Raw genomic sequence first — 15,159 nt, 5'->3', positions numbered from 1 at the left:
TTTTGTCAGCTTTATTTTGATTTCTTAGTACGTAGTATTGTATCTTTATTCACTTTTAATTCTCAGAATATCAATGGATGTTACAAAAATCATTATATAATAGCCGGTGTTCTGTTTATTAGAATTTTTCAATAGAAAAGTATAAATACATATTTGTCAGTGACTTCTACAGAATTGGAGTTTTGCCTATGAAGAGGGTAGTATAGAAATAATTGTGCAATCCTGTATGCAGTTAATTTACCAGTATTAACTTTTATATTGTCTGATAGAAACTGGTGTGATTTAGTTTGTGAAAGGACTTCAAATCTTCACTGAACAAATGCTTCCAAATTTGAAAATAATCCTTCTTTCACTTCTACTTTTCGCGACTTTTTTGTAATGCTACTTAAACAATTAAGCACCATTTTCCTGAAGACTGGCCTTGAAATTCTGAAATGCTTCTGAGCTTTTCCATTTTAATTCAGGAGATGGGATGTTAACACTTAAGCAAAGATGTCATCTGCAGCAAGTATTGATAAAAGTATCCATTATTTTTAATTGTTACGGGAAACTTTTAGTCTTTCTGTGACTTGATATAGTTTTGTAATGTAATCTAGTATCACTGGCTTTCTAATTATGATGGCATAAATAAATCCTCAATTTCTGTGGCTAAGACTAAAACCTTCTTCCTGGATTTAGATGTGCTCAGGTTACGTGTTTGCTATTCATTTAATCTTACAAATGCAGGATTCCAGTGTCTTTCCAGCACAGATTTCTAAATAACAGAGCTTCTCAACTGCGTCTTATTTCTTATTGCTCACAACAGTGGGGTAGTAGTCATCTATTGGGGTTTATTTTTAGCATTTTTACTTCTTATACAGTCCAACTTAATGGAATAATGTCCTGTAAAAATATGGAAAGCAATTTTTTCCTATCAGTCCTTTCCAAAGATCTGTATCCTTCTGTAAAAATACTCAAAACAGCTGAAAGCAAGTGTCTGCGGTGTCTTTCATTCCCATGGCCATCTGTCTTTCATCTTGATATGATTCTTTCTATGAGTGAGAGGCATTTAGTAGTTGAGAAGTACATGCCTGAGAACTGTTGTGTTCAAGATGACCTAATACCATCCTGGAATATGGATAGGTAGAATCTTGACTTCCTTAAATACATGACTGGCAAACCTACATGTGGTAATGTTTGCATCTACCTTCTCCTGTCTATTTTCTTATTTCTTTGAAAACTGTGAGATTGTTTACCCTGATCTCAAGCCATTTGGAAGCTTCACTCCTCCAGGAATCAACTGCGGAATGGCAACTGATCTAGTAGGGAAAGCTGCTTAAGCAGTTCATCAGAAGTTCAGCTCCTACTGGGAAAACTGGTATCAGTGACCATTACTAGCTTTAAGCACCCTTTTTGTTGAAAGCAAAAGCAAAGCAAAAAGCCCTGACCTCTTGTGGTTCTGTGCACAGGGATCTGTACTTCCCAGTGGAAATTGCTGTCTGGCTAAGTGATACCAATCACTACATGCCTGAAGGTTTCATAGACATTGATCTGAACAAGTGCTGTGTTTTGCTGTCACCACTGCTCTTCTCACAGCTGGTAGACTTAATGTTGTGATTGATAGTCAAATACCTGACCAGAAACAGACTGAGAGGGACTGTTAACAGGTCACATCCACTTTGTGTGACATTGTGTCACCTTACTGTGTCAAGATAAATTAGCAATGACATGTCTTGCTGTAGGTCTTCACTTTAAGTCCATGAGGGCTGGTTAGCTTTTCTCATTGTCTCTTCAGGTAGCAAAACATTCCCAAGGGCCGCAGTATTGGCTGTGAATATGGGAAACTTATACTAAAGTTTTTCACAATCACAAGGTCATACTGAGACCCCATCCTGATTACTGATCTGGTGTTTCAGACTTTCATAATAAGGACTGCATCCCCTTTTGGCTTTAAGGTAGACTGTACTTCGGACCAGTTGAGAACATGTGCTGTGTTCTGGTGCAGACCTCTGAGATTCAGTAGGAGCGTGATTATCTAGGACCAGACACAAATGGGTTAATGTTTGGCAAATCAGGTAATCTAGTGCTGCTTCAGAGGGCTGCTGTACCTCCTGAGGTTAAGATTTGGTATGCTTTCAAATGCCTTTTAGTACTAAGCTTTGCTTGTCCTTTCTGATTTCAGATGCATAGTGTTGTTCTTTATTTAGTTACTTCTTCCTTATAATTCAGATTCTTTCATGTGTCCTTAATGTAGGTATTTCTTCCCTTACTGATCTCAGAGTACTATTCACTCATGCATGAACCCGAGCAGGCAAATAATTTTAAAGTTTTTATTGCATAGCAATTATGGCTTGTCAAAACCTTCCATCCACTTGCAGTGACCTATGTGCATTCTTCTTCAGTTCTGGGTCCTCTTTGTTCAATGGTTGGGTCCCGAGAACTTGCAATGTCAATCAAGATTTCCTAAGTGAGGACTTTGTTAGCTGTAAGGAGGTTTGACCATGAAATTTATAGACTGAGCTACGTAATCGGCGATTGAAACTCTTGTAATGTTTTCGGTGTCATACTGGACCTTAAGGAAGGATAAAACTTGGATATTTGTAATGTACTGTTACTTGTGTTATTTAATCCTTTTTTATTTGAAATGTCATTTAAAAGATAAATGCTGCTTTGCAGACAAAAGATCAAGGTTACAAGTCTTTTGTTTGGTACTGTCAACATCTTTGCTGTATCTCAGTATATAAATTGTCTACTTTCAGTGTTACAAATTCTGTACAGGTAGCAAAGCAAACATAATGTAGTCAAGTGAAATAGAAAGGTCATGCTATGGATCTGTTTCTCGTTTAAAAAAAAAAAAAAAAAACAAAACCTCACAATGCAGAGAACAGAGGTAAAGTGATAAGCAACGGTTTGTAAGCAGTAAGTGGGGAGGGAGACGACAATAGGGTAGTAATGAAGATATTTGATAAATTTGAGAAAAAAGCTCAGGGAGATAGACCTAAAGCTAAGATTTATTTTAAATTCAGAGGTGTCGGGGGGAAAACTGGCTCTCTATATCATTGATATGGCTGAAGGAGATATAGATAAATCTTCTTTAATGGTCCAAGCTCCCTGTTAAGGAAGTCTTGAGCCAGTATCAGTGGGAGACTTAAAGAATTGGGAACTATCCCCATTAGCTTGCCCAGGAAAGTGCGGTTATGATCTATGCAGTATGGGTAACATCTTTCCAAGCTTTGTGTGAGTACTGCTATTGAAAGTGTTAATTCCAAGCCTCATCCATGTACAAGATTGTGATGGACAAGGAGAGACCTTACAATTCATGCATCTAATCTGTAGGTTCTCTCTTGGCCCCTGGATCACTTTCACAGTGCAACAGCTTGACCTGCGTGACCAAAGGGATCATGACCACACTGATTGTCTTTTGGGTTGGTTGCTTATGGTGGGTGTATTTAAAAAAAATCAATTTCACTGTATTAATTTCTTTTAATAATACCCAAAATACTTTGGCACCGTGGAGAATATTTCAAGAATACTGCAAGAATGTTGCAGCCATTCTGAAAACTTCTCCTAGCTAAATTCTTCTACAGCTGAAAGTTGGAGTGTGGACTCTGTCCTCAAGTTTTTTGTCAGTTGTCTTCTGTTTATTTTAAAATAACGTTAAAATTTCAGTGCGTGTTAAACTGAAAGCTTTAGTCTACTTTAACTTCTCATCTGTTGATATCTGTGCCACTACTGACAATTAGTATTACTTGCTTTCAGAATAAGCTTTTTCCTTAAAAGTTATTTTATGTCCAAATGTTAACTTTGAAACGTGAGTAAGATTAATATTGCTGAAATAGAACAACTTGCTGCTTCTCTGGCTGTACAGGATGCAGTCATGCAATGCACCCTCAGAAATCCAAAGTCTAGAAAAAGTAGCACTCTACATCAGTGCCTCTGTGGTTGTTACTGTGGGAGAAAAAAGCTAATTCATTGCTGCTCGGTCTCTCTTTGGGATTGATACAAGGGAAGTGACATGTTGCTGCTGACCCCTTCTGCTCACAGATTATTGTATGCCCCGGGAGGATGACTCTTTTGTGTTTGTTGTCTGCACAGTTCATTTCGGAGGCATAATGCAGCTTGAATTACGGAGCAAAAGCTCTTTTGATTTGTTAACGAGTGTATCATTCTGCTGAATGAAGGCGATGTGTATGTTCCCATAGAATGGCGGACAGTTTAATTAGGAGTGCAGGTATTGAAAGCAGTCTAGCAGTGTGTCAGGATTGTGCCTTGGCTAAAAAGTGGGCACCTGTCGTGCTGCTTCAGTCCCTTGTGTCTAGAGGCGACCCAGGGTCTTGGCAATGATATTACATAGAGGTGCCGTGGTTTTGGCAGCGTTGGCCGATCAGGCCAGCGAGGCATCGCTTCTCCACATAAATGAAGGAGGTTGAAATACAGAGAGTGTATTCTTTTTGTTGTTGTTTCCCAATTAGGATAACAGTGGTTACCCTTTTGTATCACTTTGATCAGAGACTGGTGTATACTGGTTAACAGCTGGGGGGGGCGGGGGGGAACATCTCTGTATCACATCTGGATGTACTGTGCATGTTTAGTTCATAAAATAACTCCATCAGGTTTACTGAAAGTTACCAGACTGAGTGGCAATTTCTCTGTTATGTTTAGCAATCCATTGGTGGAATTTAAACCAATCAGCTGTTGAATGTTTTGGGGAAAAGTAGTATTTCAGCAAGTCAGTGCTATTATGTGTTAAGTTAATTAAACACTAAGAATTGAAAACAGTTAAATAATCATAAAAGTCTAGATTCTTATAAGGTCAGCAGTTCCACACATTTTCTGTAATACATAATATTAAATGCAGTTTCTGAGTGTCAACATTAATGTGGTTCAAGAATTGCAGCTTCAAACTGTTTTAGGTACAGCCAATATTTTTTTTTTGTCCATAGTGACAAAATTAACTGGTTCAAATGCATTACTAGCTTGCATCCAAATATTTCATGTTCATCACGGATTGGAATTAGAATTCTTACAGCGAATCATTATTTTGCTTTTTATATTAGTGCAGCAGGAAAAAAAGTAAATAAAGAGTGTGACTGGTAAGCAATTTCACAGGTTTTCTGCTGACCTAGTAGAGAGAACCTGTTAAACTTCTCATCACCTTGTGAAACCAGGTCATCTAGCTAGATATGCTCATTTCACTACTTCAACTGAGAAATCTGTTTTTAATGTGTGAGCTATTGGCCCTAAGGGGGGAAAAAAAAGTAGCAAGACTTCTCTGCAAAGATCTTCTTTGTTTTGAATGATGTCTGAGTGAATTCGGAATTATTTAAATTTCTTATAGTGTAAATTACTCTGTTCCTTAATGATGATACAGCATATAATTTCCTCTCTTAGATCATGCATGCAATGAAAGAACGTTTCATTGTGTGAGAAACTGTTAGGATATAATTTAAGATGTGGCTTTTGCCCAAAAGAAACTACATTCCTAATGAATACTATCCTGTAAAACTGCAAGAATGGACTTCTTCTGGAAATGTTTCTGAGTTATTGTTTATGTGGTGGATGTATTTCAATTATGCTATGATTTTGGTCTCTACTGGCATTCTGCAAAGTTATTTGTTACTTCTGTCAACTTCTATTTCTAATGCTGCTGCTCCCATAAACAAATTCACTTGGATGAAATCATTAATGTCTGTATGGTTTGTGCTATTTGCATGTTTAAAAAAAAAAAAACAAACCTGTTGCTCTGGCTCGTGCTTTGGAGCTGTGTAGTTATCTCTCTAAAAGTCAGTATGTTTGCTACTATTTGACATAATTCCTAGAAATTATCCTAAAATTGATTTTTTCCAAGTTTAGACTAGAATCAGAGTTAATATGTTTGTTTATTTTTTTTATTTACAATCTTCTCTCCCATGTGCAATCAGATGGTTGGAAAACATCTGCTGCTCCTACTCAGGTTTTTGATCTCATCAATTTGTTAAGTAATCTTTTGGTTCAACAAATTAATCTTGTTTGTTCTTATTTGTAGTCACTTTTTCATGTAAAAGTCATTACAACTTATTTTCATACTGGTTCTCCATCTTTTTCCAAAGATCAGTCTTCACTGCCAACAGTAGTGGAAAAAAATTCATTTGTTAACTGTTTTGAGACTTCTGGGCATGTTTTACAAATGTACAAAACCTCTTCACCATCTTAAGAACTTTAAGGTTATAAAGTCAAGCAGTCTGTAATGAGGAGAAATAACTTAAGTTAGGCTGGTGCTTGTAGCAATTAATCTGCTCTTTGTACATGCATTATCTTAATCTTGTGTGAGATGATAGTATTTTTACTGCAGTACATCTACTGCTTTGACTTTACTTAGCTTTTTGCAAATTTGATGCTGGGTCAGAAAAAGATACAGCAAGCATTAGCACAAAGTTATATTTTTATGTGACCAGCTTGGCAGTTCACAGGACTTTTGGTATCTTTCTATTCCTTTCAATATCAGAGCATTCTCTCTATTGTTCATTCATTGCAAATCATCTCACCTAAGCAATAATAAATATATAAAAGGTTCTGTAGACAAGCTCCTGAGGATCTTCCTAGTATAGTGTTATCTTGTGAATTGGATGATTTGTCGTGGGAGGGGGGAGAACACGGGGATGGAACAAAAAAAATCTTGTAATGCATGACCAAAAAAGATGCCAAATTGAGGCAATACATTGATTTGCATTTCCTAAATTTGGAGGTTTTGATTTGGTAATATTTCTGTCTTCATATGCACAGGTGTGTGTCTGTGTGTGGTAAATGCAAAGAGTGGAGAAATACTATAATCCTATTGAAGTAAATAAGAATTGGCTATTTGGTGAAGTCAGGATTTTACCAGCTTTATAATGTGACCGCAGCCTCCCCCATCTTTTCATATAATACCACTAACTCCAGATTTAAAGCATCCTTCATACAAGGAAGTTTTTGTGAGGAAGGAATGTGGGGACATTTGTTTTGTCAAAATGCAGCTTATTCCTTCTGCCGTAATTGCCTCATGACTCTGCCTCTGACATCTGTTAAGTAAAGTGGAATCTAGAAGGGGTCTCCTTCATTGCCTGGTGCCAGCTACGTGCATAGGTAAACTGTAACAGCGATGCTGACTGATGTCCTCTGTGCTATGTTGGGAAATTGATTAGAGAGAAATTATGTCGTTGGCAATGTTGAGGATGGGGGCAAAAAAAGTTTCACTACCTCATGTGAGGCTGAGATGGGTGAGCTCTTTCGAGCCGTAGCTTGCAGGAGTTGTGCCTGAGGCAGCCTGTGCCAAGGGTGGCAGAGAGGGTAGTGGCACGAAGGGTGAACAGTAGAAACAAGATATAGGGGTCTTTGAAGCTACTGAGGCCAGTGTCCTGGGAGAGGAGGTGATGAACGGTGGGGAAAACTGTTCCTGAAACTATTTTGTTCTTTGACAGGAATTTTGTTCACAAATGCCCCCACATCTTTATGCACTTTGGAACCTCTTTTATATTTTTGATTTCATGTCCATACTTTGTCTGTGTGTTATACCCCATTCCTGTTCTAAATTTCAAAAAAATCACCTCAATTTCCATAAGTTGCTTTAAATGTGTAAATTTGCAACACAGTAGGTGATTTGGTAATCTATTGGTGACATGTGATTTGTAAATAATTGGGAGCAGGGTGGCAGGGGATGACAGCTTTTCAGTTTTTACTGTGCCTAGAAATTGCTGTAAATCAGTAAAACCTTGGGGGTGAAATCTTAGCTATTATCATTTTCTTTCAATTTCTGTAAGATCTCTTCCCACAGAGTATAAACCTCTTTTGAGAGGCAAAGGAAAAGTACAGTGGCAAGTATGGGTATTAAAATGTAATATATGTGTTCAAGCACTAACCTATTTAGATGTCTATATAGATAGTTGATAATTTTTCTTAAACTCCTATCTCCAATCTTAAAATATGTGCAGTAAAAGACAAAGATTTAAGGAAGACAAGCTTCTTAGGAAAAAGCTGATGAAAAACATGGAAGTCATTAAAATGGTAAAATGTCCAATACAAATACCGTATATGCAAGTGGGGAACATGGTATAAGGAACTCCAGTTGATACCAAGGTTTCTAAAGCTTATAAAATATATTAATGTTATTTCAGCTGGGAAGTTTTGAGATTCCTTCTGTCTAACTTGAGAATGTGGATCGCAGACTATGGCTTTGATGGCTTCCGATTTGATGGTGTTACATCTATGTTGTATCACCATCATGGGATTGGTAAGTAATTTAACCATCTGTAATCTGAGCAATCCTGTTGTAGCTCTGTTGCTGTGTAAATAGTGCTGTAAAAGTTCACTGAATGCTCCAGAAACTCCAGATTTGCGAATATCTTGTTGTGCTGCTATATGGATAGAAATTATGAATAAACTTGGTATTTATAAAATTGTTGTGGTGGTTTTTTTTTAAAGTGATGCGGCCTTTAAAACTTCCTGTTTTATTAGGCACAGGATTCAGTGGAGATTACAATGAATATTTTGGCCTACATGTGGATGAAGATGCTTTGTGTTATCTAATGCTGGCCAACCACATGATTAATTTCTTGCATCCGGAATGCATAACTATAGCAGAGGTAAGATCAGAATTTGCCATCCTCAATAACGTTAATATTGATCAGTTTGCTTTAGGATGTGAATTTCCTGTTAATTATCAAGTCACACTTAGGGTACTCAAGGAGTGACAGGAGCTGAGAAATATTAATTAGTGGACAGACTTTGCCTTGTGGGGAAAAACAACTGGAATATGTACTTTGGGAATTTTCTTTGCATTAATGAACCTGTAATGAGATTTGTTTTTATTAGTCTGTTGCTTTTGCATGATTGCCATTTGTCACTAGTGATTCATGTTACTAAAGATTAACAGCCCTAGTGTGGTTTTGCATATTTTGAATAATATTGGCATAATTGACAATTTCCCTTCAAAATAAATGTGATAAATCTATAAATGTTGCATGTGTATGCTAATTTAAATGTAGTATTAAGTTTCTCTAGGTTTCTGAGGGAGTAAATAGACTATATTACTTGAGTTGATTGAGATCAATTAAACTTTTCTGACTGAAAAAAATTATTGTTGGCACATGGAATTTTTAATAGTATAAAACACCAGAGCATTAAAGTTGTATGAATAGTTACATCTTCCGGATATTTTATCTTTATCTTAAAAACAAAAAAAAAACCTTGAGGATTTTTCTGTTATGTTTAAATAATTCTTTTTGTTTGAAAGAAAGTTGCATCTATCTGATATCATTAGGGACTATACAGATCTTTAATAAAACTTTTGTATTGCTTAAGAGTACCCTACATATCTTCGGAAAACAAAATACTTTGTATTTCTTTCTTATAGTAAAGTTTTGTATTATAGGCAGCCACTGGTAAAAGCTTAATAACAAGCTATCAAAAACAGTATCTGATGAGCAATTACTAGTAAAGTTGAGATGGTTTCATTGAGCTGTAGGCTTATGTGAAGTGAAAGTTGTTAATTTTCTAGATAGTCTTAGATTATAAGCATTCCTACCAGTGAAATTCTGAGTTCAGTCTGCTTGTATTACCTGGGCTGAGTTCTTTTTTTTTTTTTTTTTAATAAGATGTATCTTCAGTTTCTCTTGCTTGAGTTGAAAACTGCTTCTGTTTCAATACATCATTTTTCTGCCTGGTGGAGTCACTACACAGAATACAGAATTGATCAATGTGCTGCATGGTTAAAGGAGAATTTCAGGAGAAACTATTGACATAATTGAAAATTACAAAAGGCAATGAAGAATTTCTGGTTGCCTATAATGGTGATGGAATTAATGCTACATGAGAAAAATGTTTTTGTCTAGCCATAACTAATTATATATTCCTTAATTATTTAACTGATCATTTGTGCAGCTTTTTAATATTGTGTATATTCACTGTCTTAATAATTCTGAAGTTTTAGGTATTACTGACCATATCCTTATTTTTCATATTGGCCTTGTAAATAAAGCTGTGATTAAAGTTTTGTACAATGAGAAGAAAAAAATGTTAAGTAAAATTACATCATGCCTGAAGTATATAAAAAAATAAATAAAAAACCCCTACTTCTGTGACTTTTTTTATATGCAGTTCATTTCAAACTAAAGTCTGAACAAATGCTTAGCCATTTGCTGCTTACATTTGGTGGAAAACATACTGGACAAACTAACACTGAATATTTTTTTTTTGGCGTTCAGGTAAAAATCTGTATATATAGATAGATATAAATAATTATTAAATTTGGAATTTTACGTCCCAAAAATTTGGCTTTCAAAGACTCAGACCTCATCCAGGTAGCATCACAGAGAAAGGCTTTTGTTTCAGATCATCTTGTCCTGCCTAACTGGGAGAGTTTTAGTCTGCTTTTATGCTTTCTGAGTGATTTAAGAGAGCTATTGAACTTCCTTTTATAACATCTAAAAGTTTGGAAAGAATTTCCGCTTCATTGTTTGGTATTTACAGCATGTGGAATGTGGATGCATTTTTCTGTGTGACCCAATGACTGCTGAGTAAAGGGGGATAATCTCCTCCTTTGATCTCCTGGCTTTGCTGTTCGTACAGCCGGGGATGCTGCTGGCCGTCCCTGCCGCCGGGGCAGGCTGCTGGCTCATGCTCAGCTTGCTGCTGGCCCAGAGCCCCAGGGCCTTCCCAGCAGGCCTGCTCCCTGGCCTGGACGGATGCAGGCGTTAGTCTGTTCCAGGGGCAGGACTTGGGAATTGCCCTTGCTGAACTTCCTAAGCGTACTGTTGATTGATTCCTCCTGCCAGTCAGCGTCCCTCTGGATGGCAGCCCTGCCTTCCACCCGCCAGGATGCCTTCCATGAGCTTTATGATGATGTGGTTGGTCTCCCATTTCTGTCAATATGTGGGGGAGATTTGTATGTTTGTATATCTTCAATTGCAAATATATATTTTTTTTTTGCTAATTTAGTGCAGCAATTGGATTGAAAACTAGATTGAATCCAGAAAACCAGAACGACCTTCCTAATTAAATTAATCCCTGGTTCTAGTCAGAACTTAATTCAATAAATTCTTTTGTGTAGATGCAAGAGGTGTATGTTAATCTATAACCACTGTGGTGGAATGGCTTCTCACTGATGTAAGTTAATAAAATTGAGTACTGATAGATATTTTGCAGTTATTGGAGATTTGCATTTTCTATACAGATAAGATAACTTTAGAAAAAAACCGCTGTGTGACATAAATGCCTAGTAAAATGGTGGAATAAATATTTACTTTAAGGACTTTGAATTGCAAATTTAAGAATGATCAGCCTCCATCAATACGAAACCAGAAAATTATTCAGTAAGCAAGTCACTTTCCAGGGCTAGCTGGATATCAATAGTTTTGGTTTGGTGCATTTAGGAAAAGAGCAGAGATTGTATTTTTCTTCCTTACTGTGCTTCATATTCAGTCTTTTATTTTTATGCCATTCTTTATGCAAAAATATCAATAAACAAAATGAAGGTTTAATTTGTCTTTCATTGACTACTTTCTATTGATTACTTGGAACTCAAGAGAGCTAATTATTTCAAATTCTGCATCTACTGAGGTCTCTTCCCCCTCAAATATCTACACTATTAAAATATTTTGTAGTATTCGATGAGAAAAGTTATAATGCTTTTCCCTGTAACTAAATTTGGGTGATCACTGATTTCCTCCCCCCCCCCCGTCCAGGTCAGTCTGTGAAGCTGCTTATGGTTTACATAGTGTTTTCTAGAAGTATTTCTGCATGGTACAAAATCTGAACTAATGATTGTAATTCTGTGTAAATTACATTGTGTCTTTTTTTATTTAAGGATGTTTCTGGAATGCCAGCTCTTTGTCGTCCTGTTGCAGAGGGAGGAGGGGGTTTTGATTATCGACTAGCCATGGCTATTCCAGATAAGTGGATACAGGTGAGAACTTTTCAAACAATATGTTCTGCTCTTCGAAGTGGAATGTTTCTCTATCTGTGCATATGCAAAAACACTTCTGAATCCTATCGACAAATTTTAGTCTCTCTTCTGTTAATGTCCTGTTAAAATCAATTGGCAGGCATCAGCACAGGTATTAGTGGCTGAAATGAGAGCTGTCAGATACCAAGTGCATATGAATACTAAAAGAAAAAAAAAAACAAACCATAGAGCTGAAAATTTAACCAAAGTAAATGTGAATTATACAAACACCAGCAATCAGTACAGTGGGGTTACAAAAAAGAAAGAAAAATCTGTAAATGCTCTTCAAGAGCAATGATATACTAATAAACATTGACTATGATAAGGATTTAAATCACCTTTTCCTTAATACAGGGAATCACAAGAAAAGGAATAAAATGCTAAATGATCTCAATAGGCTTCTACTGATGTTTTAGAGAATGTTTTTCAGTTAGACAGAAGATTGCATCCAAATCCCTCAGGATATCATGATGATCTGAAAACAATAAATGTTTTACATGAGCATTAATGTTTCAATAAATGTAGTGAGTAGCTTAAAATAAAAAACAAATTAACTTATCTTCAGCGTCTTTCACTTCTGTAACTAGGAGGTGGAGGGCAGATTGAAAAATGGTTTTCAAACCTTCTTTTCATTCAGAAGAGAAACACGCTAGCTTTTCCAACAGGGAGAGCATCATTAAACTTGAGACTGCTTGCTGTCACTTCTCTCCAGCTTTTAAGTATGTACCTATTAATAACAAGTTTTCTAGGCAACTTCTAAAAGCAGTTGTAGACCTGAAGGATCTCCAGGGTTCCATGAAGTAATTCTGAGGGATCTGTAAAAGTAGGTGAGACAAGCTGATTGTCATAACAGAGACTGTACTAGTTCACATTAAAGATCGATTTACTACATAATATGATGCTGCATAGGGACCTGAATGTTTTCAGGGACAGAATTTATGGAGTTACTAAAATGGGGGGAAAAAAAAAGGCTGTTTAGGAGTACATGGCCACTTACAATCAGAATGTCACATTTTACAGAATCATATTAGCCATCTTGATGTTACTGCCTTTTAATCACCTTTATTTTTATGTCTATATATTTATGTGTATGTACTTAAGTTGTAGTGATCATTGGAGGTCTATAAAGCTCTACAGAAAAAGGACTAACACTGAAATGGGTCTAGGTTTAGAAGAGGGAAGAAATAGTGTCACATGAGGCAGAAAATTCCTATTAATGTGATTTAATTTGAATTCCTAAAAAATCAGGAGCTAGTGTGATAAAAAAAATGTAAAGCTTGTTTTCTATTCCAAGGCTTTGGCAATCGTGTTTTGGAACTGCCCGGGAATTCATAGATCAGAGAACGTGCAAGTCCCTGTGCTGAGCACCTTCTCGTGTTCTTGTGTACTCCATGGCAATAGCATACTGCTGTCTTGCAGTGATCCCTTCTCTACCAGACAGCCCAGTGCTTCAGCTGTAGTTGGTAGCTGCCATATGCCAGGGTTACTTGAAATGCAGGACTTCTTTCAATACCATGTGTAGGTAGGTTGTGTGCCCACATATTTATTTTTTTCTCAGCTTTTGCTGCAGTGTTCTCTTGGAGCTCCTAGCAATTGCATTGCCCACTGTATCAGAGGATTCTCATGATACATGGCAAGTCCAATGGTCCATGCTTATATGTGGAAGTACAGGAGAAATGAAACTTCCTATTTATTATATTTATGTAGTGGGATTCAAAATAAAGAAATGTTTTCAGATTATCAGAGAAAGCTCGTTGCTCCAAAGCTGGGAAAGTAATACAGTTCACCATTTCTTGGAAACTTCTGTGCCAAGACAATGAAGAAAGGTAGTAATATGCTTTTAGCTAAAACAGAAATAATTTTTCAATGATCTTTTCTTTATTTCTGCAGATAATTAAGGAGCTGAAAGATGAAGACTGGAATATGGGCAATATTGTGCATACATTAACAAACAGACGGCATGAAGAAAAGTACATTGCATATGCAGAGAGCCATGATCAGGTATTCTATCTATTTGTTTATGTATAAGCAAGTACAAGATGAGGTTTAGAGGCTTAGCAGGTTTTGCTTTTTAAAAATTGAGACAAGAGTTGAGAAGGACAGGCAATAATTTCAGAGATAGGTAGGTCTGGACTACTGCTCATTTTTTGTTTGGGTTTTCTTGTGGTCTTTTTGGTTTTGATCCTTCTTTTTAGTTAAAGAATCCTGGAGTGGGTGGGTGTTTGTTACTTTTTAGTTCTGTTTTGTTTTTTTAAGAAATGAGTCCTAGCTTCTTGTTTTGCCTGCCTGTCATAGTACATAGGAAGCCATATAATCCAAATTTTTGAGAATCTGGTTTCTATAAAGTAAGCTGGAGCATTACTTATGATAAGCATAAACAATATCACAATTTAGCAACTTTGTTCACTGAATCAGTGTTTGCAACTGTTGACATTCCCTCCAAGAAAATGTTTCTTCTCTGAAATCTTTCTTCAGAAATCTAAATGAAATATTCTTTAACGGTTTGATTCAAAACACAGCAATTATAATGGTTCTGTATACAGAAAAATGAAAAACTAATGAGGAGTTCAGATAACACTCATCTCCTACAATCTTTTCTAATTCTCTAATCTCCTACAATCTTTCTTTCTGAAGAATCAGAAAATGTATTGGTTGAGAATTTTAAAATTAGTAACTTTAAAAAATACAATAAATTTTCTAATAAAAGGTTCAAGTAACCTATTTTCAACTCTTTCCTCTGCATAATAGTGGTTGACATTCTATTTCTTATACCTTCTATGATAAAAGCCGACAGAATCAGTCTACAAAATGAGACCTATATTTTATTTTAAAAAGATAATTCTGAGTTTATCAGGGTCCTTTTATACTTAAGACACGAGAGAAAAGTCTCAATCCTGGTAAAGAACTTCAGGTATTACTTGGAAATGCATATTATTCTGTGATTATTTGCTGTTATGAAAGCTGATTCTTCATCTGAAAGCATCTGCTGTTCTTTTATTTTATGCTAGATTTTATCAATTGAGGAGTTTTCCATATCACTTTGTATTTTTGTTTTAGAATCTCATACTTGAGAAGATCTGTTTTTTTAATTAAAAAGAAAAGAAAAAGAACTAACTGTGACAATTGCAGATGGACACCAGGGTGATATGTGAAAACTAGGATAGAGAAACAAAATGGGGGTGTAAATAAAACTCAGTCTGGAGGTACTTGAAGTGATGCACCGG

At 36.2% G+C, this 15,159-nt stretch overlaps 1 protein-coding gene across 4 annotated transcripts in view; it reads left to right on the top strand.

The window, feature by feature from the left end:
* The window catches only part of GBE1 (1,4-alpha-glucan branching enzyme 1), a 163,229-nt gene that overhangs the window by 86,026 nt on the left and 62,044 nt on the right, over nt 1-15,159 (top strand). For all 4 annotated transcript variants that reach the window (XM_054191322.1, XM_054191315.1, XM_054191336.1 and 1 more), the window contains 4 exons: nt 8,109-8,224; nt 8,449-8,576; nt 11,798-11,896; nt 13,826-13,936. In XM_054191322.1, the coding sequence (XP_054047297.1) occupies nt 8,109-8,224; nt 8,449-8,576; nt 11,798-11,896; nt 13,826-13,936 (454 nt within the window). The remainder of the gene's footprint in view (nt 1-8,108; nt 8,225-8,448; nt 8,577-11,797; nt 11,897-13,825; nt 13,937-15,159) is intronic.

This window comes from Rissa tridactyla, chromosome 1 (genome assembly GCF_028500815.1).
Source record: "Rissa tridactyla isolate bRisTri1 chromosome 1, bRisTri1.patW.cur.20221130, whole genome shotgun sequence".
Taxonomy (NCBI): Eukaryota; Metazoa; Chordata; class Aves; order Charadriiformes; family Laridae; genus Rissa; species Rissa tridactyla.
This window is presented reverse-complemented; position numbering and strand designations above follow the sequence as displayed.